The 13,623-nt window shown below is 37.4% G+C and overlaps 1 protein-coding gene across 5 annotated transcripts in view; it reads right to left on the bottom strand.

Annotated features, from left to right (window-relative positions):
* Positions 1-13,623, bottom strand: part of LOC135681949 (uncharacterized) — a 42,961-nt gene that overhangs the window by 4,832 nt on the left and 24,506 nt on the right. For all 5 annotated transcript variants that reach the window (XM_065196624.2, XM_089113158.1, XM_065196623.2 and 2 more), the window contains 13 exons: positions 11,641-11,999; positions 10,987-11,212; positions 10,226-10,288; positions 9,385-9,544; positions 8,341-8,413; positions 7,777-7,850; positions 7,132-7,546; positions 6,412-6,516; positions 4,508-4,565; positions 3,884-4,049; positions 3,659-3,779; positions 2,913-3,178; positions 1,997-2,117 (listed from right to left, as the gene is read on the bottom strand). In XM_065196624.2, the coding sequence (XP_065052696.2) occupies positions 1,997-2,117; positions 2,913-3,178; positions 3,659-3,779; positions 3,884-4,049; positions 4,508-4,565; positions 6,412-6,516; positions 7,132-7,546; positions 7,777-7,850; positions 8,341-8,413; positions 9,385-9,544; positions 10,226-10,288; positions 10,987-11,212; positions 11,641-11,999 (2,207 nt within the window). The remainder of the gene's footprint in view (positions 1-1,996; positions 2,118-2,912; positions 3,179-3,658; positions 3,780-3,883; positions 4,050-4,507; positions 4,566-6,411; positions 6,517-7,131; positions 7,547-7,776; positions 7,851-8,340; positions 8,414-9,384; positions 9,545-10,225; positions 10,289-10,986; positions 11,213-11,640; positions 12,000-13,623) is intronic.

Below are 13,623 nucleotides of genomic sequence, written 5' to 3'. Positions count from 1 at the left end.
GCATGTCTTTGATCCATTGCCACTCTTCGAGCAAGAGTCGTTGCAAAGTTACTTTGTCTGACTGACACAAAGTTAAACCAGCTGTAGCGATAGCAATTGAAAGAGGAACGCTTGTCATGGGATGAGTGAATGCCTCTTGCAGACTTCCTGTCTTCAAAATGAGTAGTTAAAGGCCTGTTTTTGTGTTCCTTGGCCACGGTAGGTGTCCCCTTGACCTTTTCCAGATCTGCCTTCAGCTTTGGTTTTTTTTATCGGCGTGAAGAATTAAACGCTGCCATTAATCAGGCGATCATTTGTGAAGCGGTGCATATTCCCTTCTCCTATGATCGACGCTGCAAGGAGGTCAGTAGAACTTTATTGTTCTAGTTCTTCACCAGTTAAAGTCGATTTCGCAGGTGTAACAGAAAACCGATTGGTGCCATAGCTTCGAAGAGTTCTCTAAGGCTACCATTATGCTTCTGAAGGAGCTTTGTCCTACCTGGAATGCTGTACTTGTGAATTGATGATGACTTTACGAAAAAGTATTGTTTTAGAGCCTCTCTAAACTTGCTATGAATGTGGGACGTAGCAATCCAAGTGTTAACCGCATTAACGTTTGCTGAAGCCAGACCTGTATGGACCTGCAGTCCCTTTATCTTCTTGATTAAATAGCTCTGTATGTAAATCGCAATGAATTGCAGAGAATTTGTTTTGAAATTTCCGCCAAATTCTTTTTTGTTCCAATCTTGGAATGCTGTAGTTTGTTTACCCTCACCCTGTAATGATTAAAGTGCAATGGAGAAGCAGATGTTGGTATGTCCAGTAGCGGGCATAGTTGATGTGATTCAATGCAAATGTAAGCAGAATCATATTTCGCACTGCTTGCAAAAGTAGCTTAGTGTTGCTTTTCTGCAAAGCTGCTACCATGCTCAACAAAGCAGACAAATCCTCCAGTTTAGTGATTTCAAGCGACTTTTCAGTTTTTCGACGATTTTCAAGAATCAACAGTTTTTGCATCAATCTGCCATTGCTTATGGGCATTGACTGTGTGTGTTTTTTTGGAAAAGACGTTGGCGAACCCATGAGTTGATGAAAGCAACCCATCAGCACCTTGATCTGACTATACAAGTCAGCATTCGTTCACATAATTTGGTTCATCTTTGCCTTCCCCATTTCATCCGCATGAACAAAAACATGAAATATGTCAAGATCATATCTAAGAAAGAATCAAGGTATATTCCTTGCATACTGGATAGACAGGCACCTTATGAGTGATTGGCAAGGTATCTAGCCCTTTCAGGGGTATTAAATAAAGGCTTTAAAGTAATAAATCATATAATAACTGTTTCCTCCTGTCTCCTGGCAATGCCAATAATATAAGCCCTTGGCCTTTGTGCAAAGCTCGGTTTCGTACCGACGGCTTCAGGTCCGGTCTTCGGAAACAATTATTGTAGATTTAATTAATAAAATTAAAAGAATAATAATGAAAAACTGTGGATGGCGAAGGAGCAGTTTTTTCTCCCTTATAAGAAAGTGTCAAGCAAAACCATGCATGATGTCAAATTGCGATAATGCCAAATTGTGCCTAGCAAAATCAGAGTCAGCTCGCTGGTCGACGGCCATTTTGAAAGTGATGACGTCATCATTGAAAATTGCTGACATCGTTAAAATAGTGATGTGTATACATCATTAGAAAGCTTTCGTTCAGGCGAGCCCGAATCTAGCATTTATATTGAAGTCAGACGTATACTTGAGAAGTTACAATGATTTTCAGTCTAGGAAACAGAGCTTTTTGACGTCATCGGTAACGTGACTTTGATGAATTTTTGAAAATGTTGTAAGGGCTTAAATTGTTCGTTATACCATATTGTTCCATAATCAGCCGAGAAAACAAAGGTTAGGCAATGCGGTCGATGGTTGAGAGGAATGCCCTGCCTATATCTGGACACCAGAGTTAAAAGTCATTAGGATTCAATTAATGGCGACTCTAATCGTAAAAAAGAACAAAAAAACCCACCTGGGATCTACCAATTTTCTTCAGACCATTAATTCTTCTACATGATGGACAACTATATCTCTTATCTCTTAACAAGTCGATTAATTCAACCGGAACATGATCGCAAGCCACATGAACAAGGCTACAAGAAAGCAGTAATCATTTGATAGACACGGCTTCAATACGCTGAAAGAACACTATTCTAAATGGATTATAGAATACAGAGTGACAATATCTTATCAAAATCTTATTTTCAAATTTGCAGGTTTTTATCAGAGAAACTAAAAAAACATCGCAAGTTATCTCTAGATGTGCAAAATATGCTCAACGCAGTATAAAATTGGAGAAGACCTGGCAACTTGAGCACAGTCTCATTTTTCATCAAATCACTGTAATTGATTCTTGGTTCTAGAACTTATCAACCAGGCAAAACAACAGAAATTAATTAGCAAATCTCAGTTTTTTCAGGTGCTATGTCTCAGTCAATTGGCATTATATTTGTCTTATTTTGCACATGGGGGTATTTCTTGAGGTCCTTTCAGGTTACGTGGTCAAAATTTGAAAATTCTTGCATGAGATTATCGCCTCATCTAACAACTTTTTAAACCAGAAAAATACCAGCTTTTCTGTGACACTACAGAAAACAAAACTTTCAGATGTAATGTCAACGACATTTGTAGTATCTTAGAATTGTGAATAAAAACAATATTTGCATTCCTATGGTTGATACAAATTTCATAGCTTAATGGTAACCTTTTAGGGACTTTTAATTGTAAATTACGGTTAGCTTTTTGGGCGTATGCAGTAAAATTCAAACTGTCAATTGGCGTTGTCTTTCCAACTCAAGCACTTAAAATATTTGTTTTGTCTCTCCAATCGAACGATTCCTTGCTTCTTTATCTTGCTGATTTTCATTTAACAATGTGTTATCAAATACCTAGAGCAAAATCGGCACACCAAAGCATCTTCTTCAATCTTTCTTCCGGTGACGTCTTGCTCACATACCGAGCATTTCGAATTGCGTGATTCAACTTCGATAGCATCTTTCGAATTCAAACTACTCGCAGAAGGTGATACAGAATTCAGCTCACGTGAACCATTTGACGGGGTAGGAGAAGATTCAGGGGAATAGGTGACGCAAGGATTGTTTATCGATGGCTTTCTTTCCATGTCATGTTCTTGTGTAAGTTCTAACTTGCAGTTCTACAACAAACAGTAAACCGAACTTCAAATGAAGTATAAGGTGTTTATTGCTGAGATAGAGCGCAGTCAGGGTTGAACTGAGCACTTTATTGAATTTACTTTACACCAACAGTGTGAGCCTGTTGTATGTATATAGAGATGATAATATCTTTCAATTTTCAGAGAAAAAATCAACATCTTCATCAACGAAAATAGATAAAACGCAGCTGATTAGAAGATACAGTCGCAAATACGTTTTGCTGTGAAAAAACAAGACACTTCTGATTTGGAACTTCGAACTTCGAGGAATTGCGTAAATACACATTATTTATCATTTTGAGCATGTTCATTAGAGCTTACAATAAGACAAGGAAAACATTTACAGGAAAATCTGAAAAAAACAGGTGACTCTTAGCTGAAATGTAAATCTTTAGAGCAGAAACTAAAGGTAATTGATTTTCTTTATATTGAAAGGAAACATATTGAAGCTTGACTGCCTACTTTACAGATCCACCTAGGATCGGAATCCATGCTGCTGGAACCATCGGAGGAGATACACTGCCTGTGGTAACTTTTCAAGCATCTCGAACAAGATTTTATTCCATCTTCTGGGTCAGTTTTTCTACAAGAAAAAACAGTGAGATTTTAGATTAAACATTCACATTTAGGTCTGCTGACCTGAAGACAAGATGGATAGGTGAGGTAAGGTATTGGCACACAACATACCTACAAATCTGACATAATGAGCAAGTTTCACATTTCCACGTCAACCTTTTCATTGGACTGACCATTGTATCTTTTGACAAGCAACTTGTATGAATGTGAAATTGACAAATCGTGCACAGAATGAGAGATGAAATATCTCCAGAAGTCTTGCAAACTTTACAGCATGCTAAAAAAAGATTTTCTTAAATAATTAGATGAACGTTTGCAATGCTACTTGGATGAAAGCTCTGAAAAAGTTTCAGTCACCTTTCTTTTCAGAATAATCTTGAGCATTGTGGAAGCACTGATTTTTCTGACATTGCTAATATAATGTCTCACTGCAGCAAGGTAGATTGGAGGTTTTATAGAAAACTTTGGGCAATATGCAACATAAATATTGTACAAAGATCTAAAGAGCAGTATTAAGTTTTCGTTATACAGCAAGAAAATGGATAATTCAACAATGGTAAATGTTTCCATTGCATAGAAAGTTTGATTATGAAACATCCAACTGTAATGAGCAGATTTTCACAAAGGGTTTTAAATCAGGATACTTTCAAGTCAACTGTCTACTCGTTTTAAATCATCATTGTTTACACACAAGGTATTGGACTTCATCAGAGTTGCGGATTAATTCGAGCTTACCTTTATCTCGTGCTCGCTCAAGGTGTCTTTGACAATATAATACCATCGTATGAAGGTCCTGCAATACACAAAAAGGTGTTTTAAACTGGAAATAAAGTTAGCATCGAAAACTAAAAGTGTACACGAAAACACCTCAGTACATAAAGTATCTTCATCATTGTTAAAATCAATAGCCACAAGTGCTTGTAACAGCAACCCTCTAACCTATTCCAAAATCCGCTCTTGATTCTACAGCATGGGCAAAAGGGTAGCAAAGGTTTGGGGTACTGGCCTATCGAGTGAAAAATCGAGTCGTTTGGCCCGGGCTTTAAGCGATTTTCATGAAAGGCTATGATCTTCAACGATTTATCAAACCTAGGGGACTGTAGCCTCGTATGTAGGGCGAGTCTCTATGTCCACATCTTTGCAATATGTTTTGGAGTGTGGTTGAAATACCACAAATTTGATAGAAATCTTCAATGAATCAAAGTTAATTCTCCCTTTATACGTAACGAGAAAGAAACACAATTTTATATCTATTAAAAAGCCCAATGTTTCTAGTTAAGAAACGCGACCGTCTGGAATCTGATCAACATTTCATCGAAGCTATTTATAAAATGCATGCTGAAGTAGGCTTAACTGTTTGTTTCTGAGCAACGCTCTTTCCTAGAAGTAACAACAGAGCGGAAATACCCATATCTAAAGTCTCACACCGGGTAATATTTTTCAATCAGTCTGCTCTCCACTATCCGACAATTTAAAAGGCATTAAAAACAGACAAATGGGGAGAAAACCAATCAACTGCTTATAAACGAGGTTTTCTATTTGAAAACTGAGTTATTGACTAAGCTATTAAGATGCGGAAGAATAACATCCTAACTCCAACATACAAAGAATTAGCGGAAAATGGATGATTAGGCTGCGGATAAAGTAAGATTAATAAAAAAATCCAAATCAGCCCCCGTACAATCACTGCACGCACACTTCCTCGTGGTCTTATCATTCAACATCTGCCTAGAATATTTCTGCATAATTTTTCAAATTCTCAGCACTCAGCAGTATCAACTCTGATAAACACACTGTTCATCATTTTTGCCATTTTTGCCATATTGCTTAAGGAGACTTTCAGAAAAACGATCAGTTGTTATAGAATATTCAAGGTTGCCTTCACCACAAGGGCAATGGCAGCAGCCAAGCAGAACCACCAATGCAAGATTGGTCCCTCCACAAAAATAGGATTTTTACCAACTATATTACTAACAAAGACCGAGATACAGTTTTTTTTGGGGGGGGGGAGGGGCAGCCCTGATGAACAAGTGAAAAACAGCTTTATTTTACAAATTAACAGTATTTTACTTATTAAACTAAAGCTTTTTTTGCCCCCCCCCCTTTCTCCCACGGTATCTTGTTCCTTGATTACTAGGAGGGAGGTGACTGTACGGAAATACGTGACAATGACCACCTCCAGGGTTACGAAAAATTCAACCGCAAGTAAAGAAGCTGGATTTGCTTATTAGGACCAACAAAAGTAGGCTAAGAAGCTAAGAGCCCGTTTACACTACAGAGAGAAGAACGGAACTCTTGGTTTGGGCACGATACCACTTTTTCATTGCGTTTACACTGAAGCAAAAAGGAACGAAACCAAATTTGACCCCGTTTACACTTTAGTAAAAAGAACGGAACTTTCAGGTGAAGCATGCGCAGTGGCGCAGAAATGACATCTGACGTTTTAAGAAAGCGTCGCCTAAGCGTCTTTTTTCTGTAGTGTAAACGGGGTGTAAAAGTAGAGGTGGGAAGGGGCTCCGAGACCATGATTCGGTGACTACTTTTAATACCTGGATGTGCTCTGAAAACCTATGCTGGGATGTGGGATCTTAGAATATTTCAGAAATTGGTAGCAATGAAGGAATAAACAAGCCGCTAACCTGATAGCAGCCACTGATCACAGAACAAGGTAGATGAAAGTTTCTAGAACATCCAGCTGCCTGACATGTGATGCTGGCACCCAACTTGCCACAATGATGACAAACCTATTGCAAACAAACAGAATAATTCGATGAAGAATAGAAACATGGCGTAAACCAATGATTCTATTTATTTATCTATTTATTTATTTATCTATTTATTTATTTAATTATTTATTATTTATTTATTTATTTAATGATTGCAATTCATCTAAGTAGAAAGGCTGGTGGATGTTTCTGTGCACGATGAATTGAAACAATTCGAGATATTATTAAGATTTAGGTCAAAGGGACTTCAGAGTTGAACTTAAAAATCTAGTAAGATTATCCTATGATGCTTAACGAAATTACTTGAAACACCAAATGGCTTTTTATTTATCCGTTTCCATCCCAAGAACGTTTACTTCCAAACAGTGCTAATATTTTAAGCAGCTGTCATACAAACTACATGAATCATATTCACCCCATATTTACTTTCAAGTTCCCTACGCCATTCTGTAATAAACCAACATCGTTTCAAGAGAATGGGAAATGGCTCAATTCGACCATGAAAACTTACGTTAGTGTTCTAAGACTTTTGGCAGGGGGACAAGTTCAAGGAAGTGTTTTCAAAGAAAAACAGTGAAGTAGAACGAGTGTATATTTTAGTTATAAACTAAATGAACAACTTTTTGAACGTACCTGACATAAATTTTCTTCGATATTGTCAGCATAATCATTCTCGATGCTTTTCGATCGACTTCTGCTCCACAGCAAACAGGCATCGTGAGCCCAAAATATACCATATCTATCTACTAAGTCAGCTATAGAGCAACTCTCATTATGCCCAGTCCCTAAAGTGTTAGATTCTGTATCAACTATTTCTTCCTTCTCAGGGGAAGCCTTTCTGGTAGATGAAGAACTCTCACAATGAAGATAAGGCCTAAAAATATCGCCATTTGAGTCGCTTTTTCTTCTTGTTTTTACAACAATAGGTCCATAACGATTAAATCCAACTGGGAAATAAATGTTGTCTTGACCTAGGTTGCAAAACACACATCTCTTGCCCCAAGCCTGATCAAAAACATTGCTTGCACTGCTTGCTACCGATTCACTCCTGCAACGTAAGAGAATTCAATGAAATATCTAAGCACACGAAGACACAATTCATTACACAACATGTCAGGTTAAACATGGGACAAGGATGACTGAATAGCGACTGTGCAAGACATTCTGCCAAAGCCCTATTAATGACTATCAATATTTATCAATCGCTACCTTGCTTTTCCTGCATATTAACTACAAAAACTGCCTGTGAAAACTGGAATATAAAACTTAATGGTTTACCTGATAGGTGATGTCTCTCCTGAACAAGCAACATCCACAACATCAACCTCTATATTGGGTTCGGGACTCTCTTCCTATAAGAGATTCAAAAGGAATGAGTCTTTGAAGGTAAAAGCTTTTGCAGATGAGCTTTCGGTTAAATTTGGAATCTATTCCAGTTACTCTTTGATTTGCACTTCGTCAGTGAATGATTGGCAATTCGTATACTGAATGCATTATCGTCGTAAACAGGTATTAAGTTGTAGTAGCTTAGATTTGAGATTCCAATTAGCAACAAAAAAATTCCACTTTTCCTAAAACCTGCCGGGTCACTCAATTTTCAGCGAGCGCAGAATGAGTATTTTATGCTATAATCTTGCGTGACATTTCGTGTTCACGTGTAATTGACCGGTAGATCAGGTGGGATTAAACTGTTTGCGCGAAATCTTCGAAAATTTTAACGCATCTATAGAAGCTTATTTGTTTTATCTGTCCTAATTCTAGAATAGGAAGCAAGCTAATACACGACTCACAAGAGCACCGGTATTGAAGATCCGCTCTTTAAAATAAAATATGCAAGCTTACTTTTACTAAATCATCTCGTTTTCTTTTAACATCTTTTTTCGTCTTCTTTCCTCTGTCAGAAGATCTTTTTAAACTAAGAAGTAATTTTTGAGAACATCACTTAACAACAAAATCCAAATATGAATTCTTCGATGGCTAAAAAACTACGAAAATTGAGGTGTCAAAAACTCAGCTAATGCAACACCTTGCTTGCCGAAAACATAGGATACACTCTTTCTTTATAAGAACCAGTAAATTTAAGTTCAGGCTGACTGTTCTTAATTTTTTCGAAAATCTGAGGCTGGATTGTTATTAATTTGTTCTTAATCTAACCGGGTGTAATCAGTGCGAGTGCTAGCTTTTTCACTCTAGGAAGGTGTACAGGTCTCATTTGCTAACAAAGTGAGTGAGACAACCTTCATTTGCCGAAGTTTGAATATTCACCGACAAAGCACCCACACATTGCTAAAAATCCTCGATTTTGAAAAAAAAGTTGTTCAAAATTGCATTTTGCAGAAGCTCAGCCTCAGCTTGTTCTTAATTTGTTCTTACCTTTTGACCAGTTTTGAGGCTCGTGTTCTTATAAAATTGTTCTTATAAAAAAAGAGTGTAGTAGCCAATTTAACTTGTAATAAAATGACAAAAGGTGATTTTCATTTAGCTTTATATCAAAAAGAAAATAGCAGTCAAGTACAATGTAACAATTAATACATAGCAAAACCATCAACAAGGAAAAACAGTTTGATAAACAAATGACTCGTCTCATTGACACAAAAATATTAGTCTCAAAAAAGATAATTTGACTTAGATGCGTTTCTGGCGAGATAAACACTTAGGCTTTCCTCGACTACACTTTAACTACTTTACCAAACAAACCGAAAAACCGGCCGTGGTAAAGGGTTGGCATTCTGTTTCAATAGGTGAGCAGGCAATTTTAGTCGCCTGTCTCCCATGTCTTTGTTTCTAGGCCAGGACTATACAGGTAGAAGAAATTTATAGCTTTTTTCACTGATGTAAACAATATTTTGTTGATAAAGTCTGTGTTGTAACTGTGGAAAACATTACCTAGATTGACCCTCGGTGTGTGAAATTGTTTCTGGCCTAGGAGTGTCAGAGTTCTTGGAGCCTGAATTGTGACGCGTTCTTTCGATATGATAAGTTGACGTCTGTTCTGGTATTCGAGATGCTGAGCCTCGTCTTTGGTAGTAAGACGGTACACTGGGGTCTAAACATGCAAAAGTGACAAAATGAAGGTATGAATCAAAAGCAAATATAAAAAGACTCTGAAAAGGAATAAACTCATAGCTGCCAATGGTTGCCCCAGCAGATAGTGTGAATTTCGATTTGCTCCTTACTGTGTTGAGCTGATACAAGCCAGTATGCGGGCATCTAAACTCGCGTGTCCGGTACAGCGAAGGGACTGGAACACACGACTTGAACGAGCGAATTGACATTACCGACTAGCAGACACGGGAAGGAAACATTTCAAGTAAGAGTCCCCGAGTATACTTGGTTGCATTTTGACAGTCCTATTTTTTTGTATATAAATGAAGTATGCAAAAGACAGAGGTTCGCAAACCTGGCTCTACAAAAATTTGTAAAACCGGATTACTCCAAATGACTTTAAGAGGACCTTATGCTCTCTCTCTCTCTCTTCGACCCCCTGTCTCCCTCCAATTCATGGCAGTTGAATAATAAATTGATTGAATCTTGTTCGAAAGTTTAATAAACTAATAAGGCCCCAAAAATCTTGATCGAAAGAATTCAAGCCTTCTTGCAGAAGATTCCTAAGATGAACGGGAATGATAATCTGGGGTCTACTACCTAAAGATATACCAAACATTGATCAGAAAATGCTTCCATGAAAAACTTGGAATCTTTACGACTGATTTACTTTGGTCATTACCTTGTGGATTTCGATCATCACGATTTGCCGGAGTTAGTTCGTCTGATGCGATATTAAACCAGTCTGCAAATGAAAGATTCTTGATGAAATTAAAACTTATTAGGACAGAATAAAAACCATAATTTCAATTTTTGTTTCCCAAACAACGCCCTTTGGTAACTAATGAACTCTCCTAATACTTTTTCACACACGAAGTGAATTTTTATATCTATCGCCTGATAGGTTTTCATCGAAAACACATATATAAATGTGCTATCATCGTGTAACGCGGTGATCTATGATAGTGGTATCTCCATCTCATACATACCAAAATAGTGGCAGAATTAAGATATTTGAATTTGTGGGCAAGCTTAATACATTTCGCAAGTTGCATATTTGAGCAGCCTTCGGGCTTCTATTTCTTACTGGAACGCATATACTATTGTTCTTGGGGGCTCATGCCGCTCTAAAAATTATACAATTTCTTTTTTCTGATGAGATATTCCTTTTACTCCGATTGTTCACAAATAATTTTATCCATCTAATATAATAATTTTATCCTTTCAACCTTAATGATATCTTAGGCAATATAATCATATTTTCGAGGTTTCTTTCAAAGTCGAGGTTCATTTTGTGTCATTTGGGGTTCGGGGGCAGTAGAACCCCCAATATCCCACTCCCATGATTTTGCCACTGTACAAGTCGCTCGGGGCTGTATCATACATAATCAGTTTATCACTTGCTGTTAGGGTTGAGAAAGGCGTCCGAATGAAAGTAATTACCTGGCGGGTTTACCCTTTGATAATGATATGGATTGACACAGATATTTTCATCTTTAATATCAAATCCAAATTGACAAGATTCCAAGTGTTTGAGTTCCATTTTATGCACATCTGGCCACCTCCATAGCCGTGCGTAAATGACATGGGGGAAGTCTTTGCGTTCTCCAACCTGAAGTCTTCCATCCAGCGTTCTTGGTAACGTTACACATTTTGATGGTATTGATCCCTTTGATACAAAATTAAAAGACTCATTGCAAAATTACTCAATACAATGCCAAAGTCTACTCGCCCAAGAAAAATGAGGTAGAAATGGGAGGAGAAGGTTCTCTAGAGATCTTTGGTCAAAACGGTGTTTCAGGAAAAGTGGACATTCATGGGGCCTAAAAATGTTTTTAAAGGTGAGAGAATTTACGTACAAATAGGATCTCGGAAACAGGCAGCTTGTACGTAAAAGGTCACGGTACATTTATCAGAGTTACACAGTTAAAAGAGTTATAATGCTATCTACTGCCGATTTACATTTGAGCATCTCCTTTTCATTAACTGAAAAAATGCACTGCATTCCAAGGGTGTACTAAAACAGTTCCGAGACCAGTTTAAAAAAATACGTAGCTTTACCTAAAAATTAGCCTTAGAAATTAGCCTTAGAAATACCTTGGAGGCAACTGCAGTGATAAGTGCGTCCAGCTCATTGTATCTCTTCTTTAACTTTTTGACCAGTGATTCGACAGCTCTTCGCGCAAATGTGTCTGCTTCCATGCCTTGTTGGTGTAAAGACGTATGCCACAGCAAATGCTGCACGATTATTGGAAAAGGATCTGCAGCGCAAGGTATTCGAGGCGGGTACGAAATAGCAAGAGCAGAGAGCAGAGGGGATTCCTGTGGAGCACCATTCATTTTGGATACGCAAAAATAGGCTGGGTGATAATGTGGATGCACTTGGTGCTCGATGGTTTCCATGGGGAGACATTTCATGCATTTCGATTGCATGTTTGGGTGCATCATTCCGGCATCTGTAAATAAGAGTAAGAGAAATTACAAAAACAATTATTAACTATTATCAATTAGAAATTATTAACTTTTTTAGAAATTACATGGGGAGATTTCAAATCTAGAAATTTTCATTCAAATATTTTATCAAATGTATATATTGAAATAATAGATAAAGCAATAAATTAGGGTAAGTGTGCTAAGTATGTTTTTGGTAAGAATGATAGATTTTTTTCTCAAAAAAGTAATAACGCTTCATAAGATCTTTTGCAGGCTATAAAAGATTTAATGCAAAGATATTATCACATGCTCCCAGATTAATAAATGTTTATTGCAAGTCGAATATAGATAATGCATATAAGCAGCCCAGTGAGTTGCTTCCTATCCCACAGAATTCAGCCATGCAGCCCTGCGAGAAGTTATCTTGTTTAAACCTCGGGAGGATATCGACAAATCCCACACCAGCCCGGTGCATTGTCTCCCCCCGTATGACTTCAATGAATGTGCGCTTCAGAAAATCCTTTTTCGTAAAATTCACGCAGGTCAGCCCTTCAGGTGGTCCTATAACGGCGTTATGAAAAATTCAAATCACGTATTCACAGACGCTAACGATGGATTAGTTTTGCACAGGACGGCATTTTCTCCGTGAAGCAGGTTTACACGACAACAAAACCAGAGAAAATTTCAAACGATTGCATATTTGGAATTGTTGACTTGTTTGTGAGCTTCTTTAGAGGTGGTACCTGTCTGAGACCGTGTTGGAGACCATTTAATAGCTTCTTCTCAGTCATGATCTATTATGCCTGCTAAAATCCGTTTGAACACCCAATAGCTGGATTTCTGTGACAAGAGTTCTTGCGAAAAATTATCAAAAGACAGCACTAAAAGCTAGAAACAGGACCCTTTTTGCACTAACGCAGCCCCCCTTCGGCCCCCTGGTTCCACATGCTTGCCTGCTGTTCATTTCTGCATTTTTAACACATAGTCCTTCTTTATTCACTCACTTTACTAAAAGAACTTAAGCATTGGAAATTGTTAAACGTTTCTACAGGGGTTCAAGAGTGAACATTTTAAATAAATATATCAAAAAATATAATACTGAAGGGTTAATTAAGGAAAATTTTCACATTTGCCTGCTGAATATATCCTACTTATTCTGAACAAATGAAGGACTTTAAGTTACTTTGCAAAGAGAGGGATTAAGAAACTGTCATAGACACTATAATGAAAACAAATGTGCCAAACTTAAAAAACTCTACTTCAAGTTTAAGAGCAAATTTCAATATAAAACTGCGTAGAGCATGGAATGATATCCTAGAAGTGAGAGACAACAGTAAAAATTAAGGTTACCATTTGTATATCTTGAAATAATATCTTTCTGCTATTCTGTAGACTAACATGGTCATCAAATGATATCTTGCATGAAACTGACGAGATTTCACGTGGATCGAGAAAGGACATGCTTCACGGTTTTTTAGTTAAACGGTTTTTTAGATAAGAACCTAAACTAAAATTTTGCCTAACTTTACCAATTTAGGCTTGCCAAGAAGAGCAAGCACAACTGCGGGTAGACATCAGAACTGCTGCAATTCTAATGAGCATTTTGGAGTATGCTTATAGAAAAGAGAATGAGCGAATATAAAAGAA

The sequence above is a fragment of the Rhopilema esculentum genome, chromosome 16 (genome assembly GCF_057945365.1).
Source record: "Rhopilema esculentum isolate cy_ngs chromosome 16, ASM5794536v1, whole genome shotgun sequence".
In the NCBI taxonomy this organism is placed as follows: Eukaryota; Metazoa; Cnidaria; class Scyphozoa; order Rhizostomeae; family Rhizostomatidae; genus Rhopilema; species Rhopilema esculentum.
This window is presented reverse-complemented; position numbering and strand designations above follow the sequence as displayed.